Below are 19,892 nucleotides of genomic sequence, written 5' to 3'. Positions count from 1 at the left end.
TCAGCCGAGCGGTAGAACCCGAGCGGTTCAAAAACAAATATATGAAAAAAAAAGGAGGCAGACAAGATATCAGGAATAGATTTCTTGCTAGATCTAGCTCATTATCTCTGCTCAAGCAGCTGCAAAACTTTAAAATCAGTCATTTTCACCATGAAACACAAATTCTAGATAATAAGCTGTAGTGTTTGCTATGAATTTCACTTGCAACTTAGACAAGGCTGCAGAGTAGGCCTTGAGTGAGTGCTCCAAGAATTAACCCACTGTTATTAAATATATTTGTCATAAATTCAGTCTTGGTGAGATTATCATTATGATGAGAATATACCCAGCCCTGTTCCCCTTTACATGCAGACTCCACAGCTAGGAGAAGCGCTAACAGGTCATAGAATTTAGTGAAGCAGGATCACAGTGGGAACTACTTTTTTAAGGTTATGAACTGAAAAAATTGTAATGGTCTCTTCAAAAGCGAAGGGAGGAGAGTGCTTGAGGACACTGTCACGTGTACTGAAATGCAATTAGTATCCCTTGAATTCTTGCACTGCCTTTTGTGAACTGGAGTGGAAATGCAAGAGGAAGTAGATGATATTTCTGCTACATATCACTGTCCATGGCTTACGCTTGTAAGCACAAAAATGGAAGTGAGCTTTCTGCTCTCTGAAGCTGCAGAGCTCACTCACTCGGCAGGGATTCCCTGGGGCTCGCAGTGCTGGGATGCCCTGCCTGTGCCGGGTCGCTGCTGCACACACAGGTACAGCTGTGCAGCTCTGCTGGCTGCTCAGTGCTTCTCAGAACCCTGTGAAAACAGCCCAGCTGGAGAACCCTGGGAGGTACTGAGCTCCCTCTAACATAAGCATGGGAAATCGGGGTGCCAAGAATAGCGAGAGCAAAGAAAAGCCATCCTGCTTTGTTACAGATCTTTCAGTTTGACTAGGACTTTGTAGGGAACTCTGACATCTCACTCTGCAGTTAGAACTAACCCGTGCCGTGTTTTCCTTTGTGGATACGTTATGCTGGGCTGGTACAAGTCTGAGAAGTCAGAATAGTTCCACAAGGCACGTGCAGTCTGTGCCGTGTCCAATGGAGAATAAATGCATTTCTGCTTGCAGAATCTCTGCATAATCTCTGGACATGGTATCCTTGCTGATATCTCTGGCAAGGGAGACGAAAACTACTGTGTAAATATTGACCACAGCGTGCAGATCCCAAAGAGAAATTGCCACGGTCTGAAATAGCGCTGCTGCTGGGCAGAGCTCGGTGGCTCCGCAGACAGTGGTCACAACCATGTAGAATCACTCGGTTGGCTCTTGCCCTTCTTTTCTTGGCCTCAACCGATGCAGCATGTGTCTGGTGCTATTGGAAGAGACTTGGGGGCACTTCTACCATGCTGTCGTGTCAGGAGCAATGTCTGTAGGTGACAGTAATACTGAGCCACTGCTGAGCGTCTCCTGAATGAGGCTGGGGTTGTGATAGCTTGTGATTAAGTATTTCTTGTCCCTGTTGTATTTCTGCTGATTCTTCCAAGAAGTAAAGACTACTCTGTGCATAGCTGACCTTTTTAAGAAGCAGCAGAAAAATGTATTTTGTTTTAGAGGGGAAAGAAGAGACATTTCAACTTTGTGTGTCTTGACATACTAAGTAAGGGTGTAACTCTCATTCTGTACTGTAGAGAACTTACATATAGAATGGATTTGATTAAAAAAAATCAATTCCAACTGAAGTATATGTGCAGATAGAGAATTATGCAGAAACAGGTTGTTCCGCCCAGAAAATATGACCATCACAAACAGGCCTAACAAAGCAGCTTCTTCTGGGCAGCATTACTCCTTTGGCTGGATGAATTTGGCCTTGTTACGTGGTTACAGGTTAAACCCAAGCGATTGCTTTAAGGAGAGAAAATGGGATCAACAAAATGAATATGCTAATTCTTTTCTATCTTCTTCCCTTGAGGAGTGTGCAGACTTTGGGATAGCACTGTGAATTTGTTTGCAAGGGACTACTAGGTTGTAAAATAAACATTAATGTTTCATAATAGGAACAAACTCCCAAATGTATTATCATATTTTCTTCTTCAATTTCAGCCTCTGTGATCAGATGTTGGCCTTCAGAGTAGCTTCTGACTGACAGATACTGCCAATTTCTTCCAGAACAAATTTGGAAAGGTTCCTTTCTTGTTAACATGTGGTTGCTCTTGGGTGAAGATCGATGACGTTTAGACTTTGTTGATTTTGGTTCAGTGCAAGGGAGGGTTTCCTTCATTTAAATAACATAGAAGGATATGCATTGAGAAGCACTGGGAAATGCCATGCCATCAGTGAGCGTTCGCTATTTTCCACTTGCCATCTTCCAATATTCTTTGTACAGAACCTGATAGCCATGATTTTTCTTTGCTTTCTAACTTTCATCGTTACCTAAACATACAGTATGAATATCAAACAGTGGCTTGGAGACACAGGAATGACTGTGTGCAGTTGTGGCTGTAGTTTCAACTGCATTTGCTGTTTTTTTGCAGCAATAATAGTACTTCATTCAATGAAACTTGTCCATCTCGGTCAGGTTTTTACACTTAAGCTGTTTTTGATGATTCTGCAATGCAGAATGCTGTCAGGAAGAAATATAGCTCACGGGAACATACAGTACTAAGTATCCTTGGTTGCAGTCGCACAGTTTGTGTAGACTGAAATTAATAGCTCTCTGTCAGAGTCATTTCCTTTCAATTGCTGCTGCTGCTCTTCTCTGCCTTTCTCTCTATGCATTGGGCCATCCTTGGAATTTGTGTGGATAAGCTGGTTCGACTTGCTAGAACAGCAGAAAAATAACTCCACAAAATACAGATGAACAGACTTTGCTGGTCTGCTGTTTACTGTGTTGCTACTTGCTGCAGGAGCAGGCAGGTGCCAAAGCTGCACCACGTTAGGTGGAATTTGTGTCTAGGAAGCGATGGGGAGGTGAAGCTGGGAGTGAGGGGGAGGGTTTGGGGCAGGCTGGCTGAATGCAGCCTTTCCCTTCTGCTGCGGTTCGGCCGTTCATCCAGATCTGCTGAAACACCCCATCTCTAGCTTTGCATGCATGTTTTCTTCACGTGCAAAACCTGTGATAGGGCCTCATTGAAGCGGAAATACGCTTTTGGGACATCAAAGTTGGTTTGTTTTTTAACTGCATTGTAGATGTTATTGTTTACGGTTGGACTAGATGGCCTCGGAAGCCTTTGGTGATGCTATGACTGCAGTGTAAATGCGAGGCTGATCCCAGCGTGCTGCAGATCCTTGATGTGCATTTTCTGTCCTCTTTGCTCATTAGGAATTAAGCCAGTATTACTGAAACAGCCGGGTTGGATTGCCAGGTGTTAATGCAGAGACTCTTGAAGGGGTATAAAGAGATCTAGATATAAACTACAGTGTGTAAATACAAAAAAAGAGAGGCCTTTCAGGCTTCATCTCTAAAAATCAAAGAGCAGCTCAAAGAGCAATCTTCCATTCGGGCCAGTAGGACAGATACATTTCAAAAAGCATAAAGGAAAGGATGACTGATCTACTTGGTAACAGTGTCACAGATCCATCAAGTGAATAATAGTTTGGTTTCCATTTCTCAGCTGCTCCCTAAACAATATGAGAGATTTTTTGAACAATAGCAAAAAAAGTGAAATCTTTCTTAAAATGGAAGATGAACTTGTGTAATTTCTAATTACGCATTTCACTCTGACGTGTCCTCTCTTCTTGGAAATCAATGTGTGTTATTGTATGACTATTTTTGGCATCCTCAGTGCTGGTGTTCTCAAGACATGTTTGTTTCTCAACAGGTGTTAAACAACACATAAAAAGGAGTGAATCAGACCACAGAACAATGTCTGCAGCTCAGAGGATTAGTGATGTTGGTATGTACACTGTCGAGTATAAATTCAATTGCTTTGTCACAAGTAAAAATAGAACAGTTTATGCAATATGTGATTAATTGTGACGTATGGAAGCTCCTATAGTATTTTGATTTTTAATGCAAAATATGTTTCCACAAAGAGCTGTGGGGTCATTTTGTCAGATTTTCTGTAGGGCATGTAGCAAATGAGAATCCTTCAGAGAGGCTTGGAAAAGGGTCATGAAATAGCTTTCAGGACTTGTCTTAGGATTTTATATGGGGTCCTTCTGCAGTGCTGACTGTTAGAAATACTGCTTCGAGTCACGGCGTGCTTACTGATGAATGGGAAAAAAAGTTTATAGTGATACTTAATGGCAAGTTTCACTATTAAAGATACCCCAAAAAAATGGGAAGGAAAACCTCATTCTATGATTCTATGAAAATTCCCAGCTTACACATGAAATTACTGAAGGTCTGCGTGCTGAAGCCTTACAGTACCTGGGCAAATGTTGAGGTATTTTTGTTCACTATTAAAATTGTATCTCAGGTTTAGCTGATATTTATTACAGAAAATTGTGAAAAAATGTTAGCTTAGTATTTTTTACTAATGTGGATACATATGTATGTATTTTGGATGTATATGTACATATTAGGTACATAAAGGAATCTTTACATTTGTAAGACGGAAGGCACATCCAACACACTACATATTAAATGTAAAGTTTTCCTCTGATAGGCTAGCAACCTCATTTTGGAGTTAATTGTACATGAATAGATTTCATTGCCTTCAGAAATATCCTCAAAGAGTAAGGTCCTCAGTAAAAGAAGCTGGTAAAGATTACGAGTGGAGATTCATAAGGTTCAGATGTACAAGGCAAAGCAAAAAACATATCAAAAGCAAAGGCAAAAGTGAATGACGTGGGGTGAGAGATTTGGGAATTGGACCTGTCTTCCATCCCTTCTGATTCTTGCAGATGTGAAGGAGCACCACCAAGTGTAACCTTTGTGTGTTTCTCTGATGCATTTCTCCGTGGTCAGAGTAAAAAACAAGCAGTGGCTCTCCTAGTGCTTTTTTTTTTTTTAATAACATTCCAGTTTCTTTTCTGTTCCTCCAGTGGGGTGACTCTTTCTCCTTTCCTCACTTTCTGCACTGAGCTCTGTTGCTTCCTCGTCATCAGTATGTCCTTTTACATTTTTCTTCCTATTCTTCCATTCTTTTTGCTGTCTACTCTTCTCACTCATTTAATATTGTGAGAAAGAAGGAGAACGAAAAAGATGAGATGTTTGCTTGATCACACCCTTATCCTTGATACACCTCACTGAGGAATAAAGCTGGCATATAGAAAGCAGGGTTTCAAAAGCTGATGGTAAATGGCAGCTGTCAAACAGGGACACCAAGCTGTAATTTCATCGAGCGGCTTAAGGAGAATGGCGGTGCTGTTGTAGGCCGAAGAATACTGGTAGGCTATTGCAATTTTGAGTGAGATACGCAGGTGGGTTCCTCATCCTGGGTATCCGTACCACAATTCAGAACAACTGGCGTGAGAGCTTCATGCAGTGAAATGACTTCAGAATAACTTCTGATTCCTGATCAGAAGGTGACACTGTCAGCAGAAGGTGAAAGTCAGCAGTGGCATGAGAACAGCAGCAGCTGTAGCAGGCACTGCAGGGAGAGAGGCAGGTTGCTATTTCTTCTGGAAGGTGACTGTCCCAGCTTTGTTCTGACACTCACCTGCACCATAGTAGGCTATCCTGGAATTAAGTGAGGATCAGGAATGCTGGAAGGCAGATCACACTACTGTGTATTTCTGAGATCATGAGATTTATGCCACACCAGAGAAGAAGCACAGAGCTGTATTTAATGACTTCTGTGAGTAGTTAGTATCAGTTATTGATAACAGTAGCAGTTACTGATTCGTTTCTGATGAGCATGACAGGATGAAATTGCAAACCTGGCTTATCTCCCAGTGAAATGCCTGCAAGGAGCCTGAATTACCTACGTTATGGAAATGCCCTGAGGCTCTCGCTGTGTCCTGCTGCTTCTGAGAGTGGACACCAGTGCTGCTACTTGAAATGACTGCAGACTGGCAGTGATTTAAAGGTTCAGGAGCAGTAGTGAAGAATTAACAGGCTTAAGAGGAAGAACTGAGTGTGTGCTTGTTCAAAGGGTTTGTCTGCTAAAATTTTCCTTCTTTGAATGCATAATGATGGTACACAGAATCATAGAATCGTAGAATGGTTTGGGTTGGAAGGACCTTTGAGATCATCTCGTTCCAGCCCCCTGCTACAGGCAGGGACACCTCCCTCCAGACCAGGCTGCTCACAGCCCCATCCAGCCTGGCCTTGAGCCCTTCAGGGAGGGAACATCCACAGCCTCACTGGGCAGCCTGTTCTGTGTCTCATCACCCTCACAGTGAAGAATTTCTTCCTAATGTCTAGTCTACACAATCGCTGATGGACAAAGTTGTAACCAATCTCAAAAGCAAGGAAAAAGTGTTCATGTAGAATCTTGCTAACTTGGAGAAGAGGATTTCAAATCTGGATCTAGGGGAACAAAAGACAGTAGATGAACAATGCTTCGTAGAGGACTAAAAACCAGGGGAGAAGAGTTGTTCAAACAAAGATTACAGGAAGGATAAAATGGAAGAAATTTTCCCTCTGTGAGATCTCTTGAAGGGAGAAGTGTGAGTTAGCTTCACTGTGTGGTGAAAGACCAGCTTGGTTAAGCTTTGTCAAATGCTTCTTCAGCTCAGCTGCTTCCTCTGGGTTTTTGGACAACAGACTTTAAGTACTGAGACAACCTTTCAAATACTGATGATAGGCATATAGCAGAAAGTGGGCATTCTGAACCACACCAGTGTGAGCTAAGTGGAATGCTTTCCTTGTTCTTCTTCAAGGAAGTTCTGTAGAAAAGTTTTGCTGTTCTTGTGGCTGAGATTCGATGAGAAGTGTATCTGAGACTGATTCGGTTTACATTCAAGTATTGATTTATAGAGCTTTTCTTTTAGAAAAAAAAAATTCCTATTAATCAATTCATGCAAGACAATAAATGTTGAGGTGGTATTCCTGTTGCTGTAATAATTATGCTTATATTGAAGCTTAAGTAGTTCTGTTAGAAGTTACTGAAAGTCCAGTAAACTCAATTTGAAGTGAATTATTCTTTTAGTTCACGTAGAAAAAAATAACTGCTTTTACTAAACTATTTATGAAAAGACAAATGGTTAATTTTTCTTATTGTTTCTGTCAGCTTATGTTTATATCAGATTCTTATTCAGCACCTACAAATCTCTGTTATGAAAACTTCTAATGCTTTTATTGTACTGTCTCTAATTTCCATGCATAACGCTTTCATTTTATGGCTCATACTTAAAATATTTCTTGAGAATTTGACATGGTTGTAAATGTTTTATGTGATAACTAGAAAATCTGGTGAATCCTATGAGAAACGCTCTTTGCAGTCAGAAGTATAAACCCATTGACTACAAACGTCTATGTGAACTCACTGCAACAGAAAAAATGGCATCCACAAAAATTCAATTAAAGGTATGTATTTTCTAATTTGTATTATCATGTTCTTAATAAAATGATCGTATTTCTTTTCACTGCCTGCATGGAATCTGACAGCGAATAGGAGGGTAGGGGGGTTGGGTGAATTGGGGCATCCCCTGCAAACAGGGGGGTTTTGCCACTTGAAGCAGCTGGCAGGGGAGTGCTGGGGTTGGGTGGTACAGAGGTGGAGGTGGTGGGAAGCAAGAAGAGAAGTAGCGGGAGAGGAGCAAACGTCTGCTGGGCATTCTTCTGTTCCTTCTTTCCTCACTGCTGATTAGCCAGAACGTCTGGCTGCTGCTTCATCCATGATGGATTTTCCTCTAGTTTAAGAAGTAACTCCATCTCTCTGAAAGCACGCCTTCCTGTTCTCCATGAAGTCGAAGCAATGCCTTCGTGAAATCTGCAGATAAATTCAGAGCATCTTTAATTGGACAGATTTAGAAAAGCACCCTTTTTCAGTAACCAATTTTTAAAATAATTTTTCCTTAGAGATATGCTTTCATTCTTTCACCTTCTTCCCACCTGTAAGAAAGTTTCTTTCCCTTACTAACCCACCCTCTTTATCCTCTGGGAAATAGGAATATGAAAGAAAAGAAGAAGAAAATGGATTACACTTCTTTCATTTTTCATTTTAATTGCAACTTGAAGTGGAATAAAAATTTTTGTGGAAATTAATTACCCCTTGTTCTTTAGAAAACAGCTTTGTAAAGAGCTGTTAGGCTTTCTGTTCTGTAATTCAGTTTCAATATGAAGAACTTTGATGAAGATATTGAACATACCAAAAATACTGACGCCCTTTTAATCACCTTGCAGATCAAAAAAATGGAGCAAATTTCAAAAATTAACAAAGAGCAAATGCTACTGAAACAGCACCGCCGAGTGTGGTGGCGAGAGTATAAAAGACTTAGTGAGAGCAGGTAGGACCTGGGGAATCTTATTCATTGTTAAATAAATACATCAGACAGCAGAGATTCTTGTGCGGGACATGGGATGGGAGGGCCATCAGGAGGAGAAGATAAATCTTTGTGCAGGCAAAAGAGTTGTGACTGCCATTGAAAGGGGTCTGCAGGTGCAAAGAGAACAGATTGAAAATGGGCAGAGCGAGGTGGATGTTCTACATGTGCACAGGTCCCTGCAAAAGTGAACGCCGAGAGAGCTGGGGCTTTTCAGCCTGGGGAACAGAAAAGAGAGAGGGGTTCTGGTCGCTGTTTGTGAATTTCTGAAGTGTGAGAATCGAGTGGGTGGGGCTGGGCTTTCTTCCATGCTGGGCAGTGACAGAACAAGAGGCAACAGGCTGCAGAAGCTGTTTTCTTGCCTTTTGAATGATGTATATTATCCCAGAATTTTTGGAAAGAATACTTCTGGTATCCTGATGCAGTTCTTTTCTCAGAAGGAACTGTGATTTGCTGCCCAAACCACAGCTTTGCTGTCTCAGGTCCACCAGCTTGCGTGCTATGTAGCAGATCCCTTACAGCATGTTTTGCTGAAGGAAGGGTGGCTTCCATCTCTCTCACATCAAACTCCTGCCCTTAGTACCTCGCATGTGGAGAGTCCTTTTTATTTAATGAATGAAATGTCAGAGGTTTATCATGCTTGCAAACTTGATAACTAAGAAATCAATCAGGTCTTCTGTCAAACTCATTCACATTTTGCAGGGAAAAAGCAGAAGCAGAAATACAGGCTCTTCTTGATGAAGGAATTCATAAGTATGACTTTTTTTTGGATATATGGGACTTGGGTAAGAATTTTCAACTCATTTCTTGACTATTTATTACAGTCAAAATTATCTTAATTGCTTGTTGAGTTTTTAAATACCTGTCATGACAGTTATTGGTTTAGGAAGCACGGTGCTGCATAATACTTTGTGTTTTAGAAAGCTTTATGTTTCATTTGCACATAGAGCATGAATTGTCACAGGAGCGGGATGCTTACCAGACTGATACTGTGGCTCCCGTCTGGCAACTAAGAGAGAATTTGAAGTTCTGGCTGTCTGAAATGCAGCATTACCTCACAGAAGACTCATCTCTGAAAAACAAATTTGGTCTAGCTGAGAAGTTACAGCAGGTTGGCATTTTAACATTCCTTGTCCGATTTCTGATCATGGGCTACTTAGCATTTCTTTTGTATGTAATGTTTTGAGGCTAAAGCTGACTTTCAGACTATTTAGTAAGTATTCAGTAAGTTCTGCGCTTGCCAGAGTGCAAACCTGTTTCACTGAAACCCGTAAGAGCACAGCAGAGTTCAACTGGACATCAAGTTCTTGTTTCTAAATCAGAAATTTCACATTCTAACAATACAAAGAAATAACAGTAATGTATTTCATGAAATAGATCGAATCTGTGAAGAAACAACGGAAAACAATTTTGGAATTTCTCAACCTTGAAAGTCTGGCTTTGGAAAGAGAGCTTCGAGACTACAAAATAGAAGTAAGCTTTTCCTTCTAAAGGTAGTTAACGATGTTGCAGAAAAAATATAATGCAGTGTGCTGAGTAGCATTTTTCATCACAGGCCATAGTGCATGGTTTTGAAGAGAAAAATGGACTTTTCCATGAAGTTCCTTCAGATCTACTGTCTTTGAAGTTCCCTTATCCAGACTTGAGGAGCTTTGTTATCAATGAATACCGTAAGCTTGCTAATGAATACTGGTCTAAGCTGCAAGAGATTGATCAACAGCTAAACGTCATATATAGGTAATGATATCTGTTTCTGGGTTTCTTTTGCAGAGGATAACATCAACTTTAATGTATTTTGCAATTTACAGGTTCTGCAGTTTCCTTTACTATTTTACTCGGTGCAGAGAACAGTTGACTCACTGCCCAGATCTCTTGGGCTAAAGTCAGCAGCTTTTTGCACAGATCTTAAATGCCTTTGTCTATAAAGTTGATGAATAGGTCTTGTCTTTTAAAGAATTTTGGATCACTGCACTAATTATCATCATAAATAAATGTAAGAATATATATAGATAAAGAATAGTTTAAAGAAGGAGAGGTTTTTCTGTAAATGAAAAAGTTAGTAGAAAGAACACAAATATTCATAATGATCTGGAAATGTAACTAGAAATGTAATATGTAACCTAGAAATATAATATGTTAATGGGAGCAAAGATCAGCTTTCCTGATCCTGCTAACTTGAGTCCAGGAGAGTGTATTGAGTTGCAGCTGTTGTACCAGCCGTGGCTTCTTTTTGTTCTTTACTGATATTCCCCCAGATGAAAATGATGTCGGGTTTTAAGAAGGTGGAGAGTGGGAAGGCCAGAGGAATTATTTGGAGCCTGGGAAGAATAAACTGGAGAGAGCAGAAAAAACCCTGTGTTTTATTGGTAAAACAATCACAAACTTGGTCTAAGCTCCCCCTTTTCCTACATGCTCTCGCGGTGCAGCACTTAAACATCCTGCCACTGCTGATAAATTAGTTTGGGAATGATCAAACAGGTGTAAGATGTTCATCCCCTAGAAAGTGATGTTATCTACATATCTTTTATATAAACTGCCTGGATATTTTGTAGGGCCTTCTCCTTCTGTTATCTGAAACCAGTCTTTTACTACTATACAGTCCTAGGTGTTATAACGTGATACTTATTAAAAGTTGTCTTGATCTTTCCAGTTTTTATAGCATTTATAAAGCAGCAGGTGGCAAATTTATAGCAGTTTCAGTGTTTATTGCTTTTAGAAACTGAAGAATTTTTTTTCAAGCATAATATAGGATGATGATGTTTGATCAGTCTAAATTCACTTCCTTTATTTCTGCTGAAACACAAATTTTGTTTTTGGGAAAAATCCAACTTCTAAATTGTCCCATAAATTGTGGACTTGGAACTGATGTGTTACAGCTGATGATTCTCTAAGTACAACTATATTTTTGCCACATTTTCCAAGGATATCTCAATTATTTAAATAGCTGAAAGCTGGGTTTAGTACCACATATTCAGCACCTCATCACATTCATATTCATATCCTCAGCAACATCCCTTCAATGAAGGGGATATTACGACTACGCTGAGTAAATGTGGTTCCTCTTTCAAGGCCCGTTAATGGGATGTTTCTGGTGGAACAATCAGCAACGACATAACTGATGGCCGGGGGAGTTAACATCACACTTGGTGGCACTGATCATATCATAGAACACAGAATCACTGTTGCAGCCTATCTGCAGATTCCACAACACGTCAGTGCATCAAGTTTATGTTGTCCCAGCTATTGCAAAGGATATGTGGGGATTATAGGGCAGCTTCCCTTCCCAGTCCTTTTGTGTTCTTTAAAAGTGTAAAGCCAGGGATTAACCCTGGGTAAGTTTGTTTCAAAGGAAGCAGCTGCCCCAGGCTTGCTGAATGTCAGACAACCTCCCTGTTTCAGTTCTGGAACAGAATCAAGATTGAAATGTTTTCTGGTAGCAGAGTTATACACAGAAGAAAAGCAAGAAGGATGTTTAAAAATTGGGTTGTGCCATCAGCCTTGTAAATGTTTGCGAATATCCTGGTGCTGAAGAAGCATACTACCTTAAATAGTGATGTAAAGAGTGATGTCAGATTTCATTTAGATGAGGTCTTGTTTTATGTAATTTTGCAGAAGTTTGCATTTATTGAAGCAAGATATTTTCAAATTCTCTGTGCATGTAACGGTTGCAAATACACCAGGCTGGATCATGTTTCCTTTAGCTATTTGTCTGTATACAGCTGACCAAATCTCTTCACAGCTGACAAACCAAGACTTCTGCAGCCTGTGTTTCCCTGCTTCCAATAACCCACGTGTGGCTCCAGCTGTTAGCTCCCTGGGTCTTCTTCCACAACCCCCAATTTCTCCGTCTTGTTCCCAAGCGGCACAGCACCCATCGTTAGCTGGCCTTGCTCCTGAGCAGCACAGCACCCATCGTTAGCTGCCATCACAGCAGTGGACAGCCAGGGGGATCCTTAGGGAGGTGAGAGAGCTGAGGCAAATGTGGGCGCAAGGCCTCGCACACCCCTGTGCCCTGCAGATGGGGGGCAGCAGGCCGGCCTTCTGAGCGCAGGGTTTGTGCTGATCCCTGCTCTCAGGTGGGCAGTGCAGTGTCTGCTGGTCGGGATGTGCTTCACTGTAGGCAAAAGACCTCTAGATGTTCATCAACCTGCGTGTTTGGAACGAATGCTGTGTTATCTTAAGAAATGTAGTCAGTTAAGCCTCCACGGGAGCAGTTGCAGTCAAAGAGGTTTAAGTCATAGCAAAGAATAATTAATTTGTTCATTAAAGTTACTCTTCAGAACGCCTATACCTCAAAATACCAAATTATGACACAGATTCTAAAATTAGTAACTGATCTGATTTCATTGAAAACACTGTCTAGAGAAAAGCAGAGGGGGGTGGTGTTTAAAGCACTCATTTCTGAGGATCAGTTGCAAGACAGCTTTCATTGAGGCTGCAGGAATAGCACATCTTTCATTGCCTCCTCTGTCACAGCTCAGGAGCTCTTGACTTGGAGACCTGCAGCCCAGCCTTGCAGTTACAGGACAGTACTGCAGCCATTCCCTTTTTGATTCCCTAATTCCTTTTACTCTCTGGGGCACTATTTCTTCTTTGTTCCTAGAAAATGAAAGCACCATACGCTCAGCAATCTGCATTCATTGTCTTCCATGATAAATTAAGGAGTAGCCCGTAAGGAAGCACTTTCATTGCTAGACAATGTCTGCTATACTGAAGTTATGTCCTGTTTTATGTTGTCTCCAGCTTGCACAGTAGCTGTCAGACATTGAAAATAAACTTCTTACAGGAGCTGGATCTTCTCTCTCTCCCATTTTGAAACCACCTCCGTTTCTGTTCATGGTGCTGGATCTAAAATTAAACAGCTGTGTCTTGGAAATAGTTTGTCAGGTATTCCACACAGTTTATTAGAAGTTAAAAGAAAATGAGAGTAAGAGAAACATAGGTCTATCTCAGGTAAAATTGTTGAGGGAAAGATTACTCTGTCTACAATTTCATTAATTTTATACAATTCCATTAATTTTAATATTAATCGGTGTCCAAATCCATGTTATTACTTCAGTATTCTTAGTCCTAAACCGGTATCTGCAGACGTGGCCCTTGCCTTAGAGCTCAGACGGAGGTGTGTGATGCATCCCGTGGGCAGTAGCAGAGGCACTGGGCAGCAGGGCAGGCCTGGCTGGGCACAGTTTTGCCTCGATGGTGATTCTGTGGCTGTTAGAAGCTTGTGTTTAACTAATTCCTCATCTAGCTGCGTACTGGTATTATCATTCCATCCATTTTGATAATTTAATTAGTGCTCAGTAGTGGTGACTAATTGTTTTTTCCTTTTTCATGCTGTTTGTTTCATGTTGTGTGACTGCTAACATAACTTGAGAAACACAATGTCATTCCCAATAAAAAGTCAGGTTAGAAAAAGAAGAATTCACTCAGATGACAGTGCAGTAAGTGCTTGCATTACAAAAGCAATCTGGGTTGGTTTTGAGTCACTGAAGTAAGTCTAAATCTCCAGCTTTGAACCAACATTGAGTTTACAGGTTCAGAATTGCTAAGGAGCCCAATGAAGGGTTAGGTTTCTTATGGAAACAAACAAAAAATCCTCCTAGAACCAGACTCCTCCTTTCAAAATCTTAAATGACATCGGGACCAATTGTTTTGAATTTCTGTAGGAACGCTGACTGGAAGGAAGAAGATCGGTGGGTTTTTCAGACTGTCACCAGTCAGTACCCGAGTGATCTCCAGCAAAGAAGGACTTTGTACCTTGATATGCTGCAGAGATGTCTTCCTCACAAGTCTAGGCATGAACTGGTTAGTATAGCTCAAATATATACATTCTTACAGAAAGCTTCCAGGGAGGATTTGCATTAAAAACATCTAGCAAAGGTTTTTATTTCGTATGTTCTTAATTATTGATTTTATTCTGCACGATGAAGAGGAGATGTCCCTGTCTGTAAGATCCACGGACTTGAAAGCTGTTCACTTCTTGATCGCGGCTTCAAAATATGCACTGTGGGGATGTTATGGTTCCACAAACCCTCACTGCCAAGTTCACAAAATTAGTTTGCTAGCGTTGCTTTGCTGTACCATTTTATAGCTATGTCACACTACTCAGCTTGTTATTTTTATTTTTTATGAGGACGTATAGCATTGTCACACTGTCTAGGAATAGTTATTTTAATTGGCTTGTGGTGCGTATATAGCAGGAAGAGCGAAGATATCTCCTGCTCTCAGGGAGAGGCTATTTTTATATTCATAATGCGTTTCAAATTGATTGCTGACTCCTTTTACACTCCACAGTGAATAAGCACATAGCGGGTAATAGAGAAACCCAGTTCAAGTCTTGAATACTTCAGGATGTCGTAGGGAAAGCTGGAGTCTTTTTTTACCTCTGCATATATTTTTAGACCATCTACTTTCTTGTATTTGAGGAGTGCCTACAACAAAGCAGTGACAGTGAAGTGATACAGATTTATGGCATACTTTCACCAACAGTAAAGTTCTTGTGGACTTTGGACCTTTTGCATGTGATAACTGGGCTAAATAATGATGTGCTTCGTACAATGCTTGTGTATTTTTCACCATAGCCATTATTAGTGGGCCTCTCTAATTCTTTGGGAGGGCATTTAAAATTTAAAAACCATAGTTCTGTATTGAATGCAGTGTTTATATTATCATGACAGATACAGAAATGTTAGAACAGTACTAAGAATCTATTCTTAGAACGTTTATTACATTAGTTTAATTAACAAAACTTAGAACCTTCTCTTCTTCCTTCCCTCTGAAGAAGAGTGGGTCACTGGACAAGCACTGAGTGCTTGATTCAGTAGCAGGTCATCGGAGTGACCTGCTTTTTGATGAGCAACCTGCTGATCTCCTTTCTTGTACAGGAGTTTCTCAGTGTAGTTTAGCTGCTTGCCAGCAAGGCTCACCTCAGTTTGAGGCAGCAGCGATGGCAGTGTGAACCTCTGATGTGGTGACCATACAAACAGCTGTGCAGAGAAGAGCTCCAGAGGGAGTGATACCATTTAATCTCCAACCAGCTGCAAGCCAATGGGAAACCTGCGAGCTAGGCACCAGCTGAGTCAGCATCCCCTTCTCTTCTGCTAAAAGCCTGGAAGGCGGCATCAAGGATGGGCTTCCAGAAGCTTGTGAGCAGAAGGCCATCTCTAGAATGTTCATCCTTGTAGTTCCTATTTTTGGGGCATGTAAGACAGGTCCAAGTTTCTAATGCCACAGTCCATGCAGCCTCACCCATTACTGCTTCTGTTAATGGTATGAAGACAGACTGTTCTCTGGAACCTCACTGCTTAAAATCAAAGGAGTACTTAAGATGAAAAACTGTGTATTATTAATGGCAGTATGCTGCTTGGCAAGCTAAAAATCTGTTTGTAAGTGTCCTGTTGGGAAAGAAAAAGTGAAGCTAATTCTCATCTGTACTGCATTGATGCAACTGCTTTGCATGGTGTTCTGCTTCTGTATAGGAGGTCATAATTTGCTATGAAGAGCCTCATCTAACTAAAAGCCCTTGGTATTTCTGATGATGTATTGAAAGGACCTACTTGCATTTTATGTATTCTATGACAAGAAAGCATTTTGTTTATTTGTATTCCAAAAGTACTGTTCAGAAAGGAACAATGGGATATCAGAATACTGAAGTGCTGTGTGGTGGAGCAGACAACAGGAAGGATGGCAGTGCTAGGATGGCCTGCCAGTGTTGGAAGGCTGCTGCAGACCTAGCTAGAATGCTTTCAGGCTCTAGATTGTGGATTCCGTGGGGATATTGGAGATACAGTCATTATGCCAATGATATTCAAGATTTGCAAAATATTTTATTGATTTTAGTTTTCAAGCTTGTCTGAAATGCATTACTTTTTTTTTAGGTTACTTATGAGAAAGCTTGGGAACATTACAATTTCTTTAAGAGTCAACGCAGAGTCTTGATATTAAATTGGACTCAAGCGAGGAAAGCATTCTTCCTGAAGGCGGTGATGGCTGTTGCTGAAGCCTCTGCTGCTCGGGAGGCAGAAGCAGAATCAGCCAGCAACAGACAAAAGCAACAGGAGATCTGTGCTGAGCTGAAAGCCAAGGTAGGGTCTGTTATAAATATACCTCATGCAAGCTTGGTTTTTACTGCCAAATTCAAAATGAATATAAGCAAAAACTGTTCTAAAAGTTACTGGTTTTAGATGAAAAAAAACTAAGATAACCATCCTGTTTTCACCAGTGTTATTGAATCACTTTGGCCAATTTAAAAAAAAAAAAGGAAACAACAAACGAAAACAGAAAAGAGGGTGAACCACAGTCTGTTGGTACAGTCAGTGTGTTTGTGAGGCTTGACTTGAAAATGGTTTTGAAGATTCTCCATTTCGTTACCCATAGGGATCCTTGTTAGCATCATGTTCCTTCTACCAGCTCTTGAAATTAGTTTGTCTTTTATTGATTAAGAATTTGATCATCTAGTTCAGTTTAGGCCTTACTATGAGTTTCGTGCTGTGGGTATAATCTCTGCATAAACTGCAATCACATTTGTTTTGGTGGATTTTTAGCACCATCTCGGAGTCTGATGAGCTACTGTTTCTGAGCTGGAAGAACAAGATCTGTTCTGCTGTTCAGAATATGAGAGGCTGCAAGCAAGCCGCCAGGCGTGGAGGTCTGGCACCATACTCTGTTTGTTTTTAACCCTGGCAAGCCACAAAATATTTGTGTTTTAGTTAAACCTCACGCACTTTGAGGAACAATGTCATAATTGCTCTCAACACTAGACTCTTCTGAAGCATCACTATCACCAGTCTTTTAAATGAACACTGGTTGGTTTTCAGGGAAATAACAAGTATCTGCCTTCCCTTCTACTCACTTTTCAGGTTATAGAAAGAATTCTTAAAAATTGGCTCCATCACTTTTGCCCCTGTTGTGAAACAGAGGTTTCACAGTGTTCTGAAAGGTGATTTGCTGTGTGAAGAGGTGAGAAAGACTATGGGGCTGGAAGGGCTTCTATTCCAGCATTTTGCATTTTATGAGCCAGTCGTCTTTTTCCTCCTCAGAAAGTAACAAAGTGTTATGTTACCTCCACGTAGCTTAAGATTTTCCCTGATGCATCGAACATTGCCTCCAAGTCCTTAGGTTCTGACCTCCCGTTTCCGTAACCTGGAACTGTTTGAAACTTAAACCTATTAGTGCTACGCTTCTCAAAAGTTGCTTTCAAAGGTGACTTTGTTTTAAAAAATAGAAGAGGGTGAAAGTCTGATCAAAAACAATTCTCCTCTTTCCCAGAAGAAAGGAATCAAAACAGTGCAGCGTTTCCGCTGAAGAAGAACATCACTGTGACCTGCAGCTGAAGGGGCTGCAGGATGGAAGGAGAAATTGGGCAAGCTTTTCTGAGGGAAATCATTCTGAACGTATCCGTGTGTTTTGTCTGGATTTGAGGCTATATGCATCACACGTTACCGAGTGGCAGTTCCTTCAGCTGGCTTCTCTTTGTGGTGTGAAGTGTGCAGCTAAGGAAGGGGTGCCACAGCAAGAGGCTGCTGGTAACTAAGAGGTAACTCTGCGAGTTAAATATGCATAGAGGAAAATTCATCCTGATGAGCATCGTTAAGATGAGATTAAAAATGAATTTGTCTCTGCAAAGGAAGGACTGTAGAGCTGAAAACCAGGTGTAGGATTGTTCTAATCTTTTTTGCCATTAACTGGTAACTATCCCTGTGGTCCCTTCCAACTCGGAATGTTCCGTTGTTCTGTGATTCTGTGACTTCAGAGTTCTCTTTCTCAGAAGGATGGAGCAATGGCCATTGATGTGCCCAGTTCACTTCCTAGGAATGGTAGATACGGGGAAGTATCTATCAGCAATAAGCTGGTTTTTAAATACAAGTGTTCATTCAGGAAGTATGTGATAAACCAGAGAGCTGTAGGACATTATAGCACTTCTCCATACCCACATAGATTCTCCATAGAATCTCACCAAAGATGAGCCAGCTCTGACTCTGAGCATGTTTTCAATCCAGAGCTAATCAACCTAGATTTTTTAGCTTGAGGTTAGTAAAACACTGACAAATTGCACAGCTTTGGGGTCAGATCAAGTCTGTATGTTTTAAGCTTGAAGCATATGCAGAGTTTGTCTCTGCCTGCTTTCCGTGCTTTTCTTTTTTCCCCTCTTTTCCATGTGCCTCCAGTATTTTTCAGTTAATTATGTTATTTCTGACTCTCAACCTTTCTGTTGCAATCTTCTTGCAATACATTATGTAATGTTTTATCTGAGATTTAAGGGCTTAGTAGCTCAAATGTTTTTTCCTACCTCCTGGTGCAGTTTGCACCTCCTAGTTTTGGTGATGTTACTGTGAGGCCAATTTATAAAGGAGAGAAGCAGTTAGCTTCACCCTTGTTCCATATACACACTATAGAAGGAGTTCATAAAACAATCTGTAGTATGTAGAAAGCAGATATTCTTGAACTACAAATGAAGAAATAATTGTTCTTTTTTCTAATTAAGAAAAAGTCATTAGCAGGATGTGAATGTAAATAAACAGATGGTTATTGAGTTATCCGGATCTTTGCATTTCACTTCAGAGGGTTTGAGGAAATACTAATCTGAGAGAAACAGAAGTTCAGGCTTCACTTTTTGCTTGTTCCATGAATTATTTACAGAGTAATTTATAACCACATGTTCTTTCTACTTCCAGTGATTTATTCCTGTTGTTAGTTGCACACAACACGTTTTATGTCTGATAGTTATTAAAGGCAGTGCACAGGGATTGCAAGTGATCTGCTCAGTGTAACTATTGAGTTACCAGATGAGCCACAGCAGTGGACACCCTGCTCTATGCCACTGGGAAGCAAATTAGTTTTAACTGCCTTTCCAGTTTGCTCAGGCCTTATGATTGTAATTAGAATTCGCACTATAAAAGTCAGCATACAGATTTGAAAACACATTTTTGTTGCAGGATTATGCTTGCATATCCCTCTTTCTGCCATAAGCATTTTTATAGCTGAAGAAAGCATCTATGATTCTATTAATTATGAAGAATTACTTTTATTCACGTTCTGTTTTTTAAATTAGATCTTTTCTAGTGGCAGATATGGACTTTTATGGGGCAAAATTAATGCTAGTGCCAGTAGTTTTGATTTTCTCTTTTATTTCTTGCAGACTTTGCAGAGAGAAGCCTGTGGAGCACAGGCTGCTCAAGGGTACCAGGCAAAATCTGCTAGGGGTGTGAACTTTTGTTGTTAACGTCAGAAGAGAAATTCTCTCTGTGATTAGAAAAACAAACTTGCAAATGTATTATTTCTGAGTTATTACCAAATGCTCTAGTAAAGGATTTTTCAAAGGCCTTGTGTAAGTCAGTTGAAAGCAGCTTGTCCCACTTGCCTGGGCTGTCATACGAGGCCCTGTGGAGTCTGGAGGTTGCTCTACTGAATGGAAGGTGAAAGAACTCCCACTCTGGAGGAGAAGAGGGAACAGGTTTGGCTAGAGGTGAAAGCTACTGGAGATTTCAGCCCACCATCTGTCAGTATCACGGCGTTTTGTTGTCCACATGCCTGTTGACATCA

At 40.7% G+C, this 19,892-nt stretch overlaps 1 protein-coding gene across 3 annotated transcripts in view; it reads left to right on the top strand.

Annotated features, from left to right (window-relative positions):
* CCDC148 (coiled-coil domain containing 148) overlaps positions 1-19,892 on the top strand; it is a 47,243-nt gene that overhangs the window by 8,936 nt on the left and 18,415 nt on the right. For 2 of the 3 annotated variants that reach the window (XM_010714073.4, XM_085228110.1), the window contains 9 exons: positions 3,797-3,871; positions 7,271-7,392; positions 8,212-8,315; positions 9,054-9,136; positions 9,299-9,462; positions 9,729-9,824; positions 9,907-10,088; positions 14,018-14,156; positions 16,229-16,435. In XM_010714073.4, the coding sequence (XP_010712375.2) occupies positions 3,841-3,871; positions 7,271-7,392; positions 8,212-8,315; positions 9,054-9,136; positions 9,299-9,462; positions 9,729-9,824; positions 9,907-10,088; positions 14,018-14,156; positions 16,229-16,435 (1,128 nt within the window). In that variant the 5' untranslated portion in view covers positions 3,797-3,840. Of the gene's footprint in view, positions 1-3,796; positions 3,872-7,270; positions 7,393-8,211; positions 8,316-9,053; positions 9,137-9,298; positions 9,463-9,728; positions 9,825-9,906; positions 10,089-14,017; positions 14,157-16,228; positions 16,436-19,892 lie in introns of those variants that run through there. The other variant, XM_085228111.1, reaches the window with a different exon arrangement.

The sequence above is a fragment of the Meleagris gallopavo genome, chromosome 7 (assembly GCF_905368555.1).
Source record: "Meleagris gallopavo chromosome 7, MGAL_WU_HG_1.1, whole genome shotgun sequence".
Classification (NCBI taxonomy): Eukaryota; Metazoa; Chordata; class Aves; order Galliformes; family Phasianidae; genus Meleagris; species Meleagris gallopavo.
Note: the sequence above shows the minus strand (reverse complement) of the source record. Positions and strands in the feature narration are given on the sequence as shown.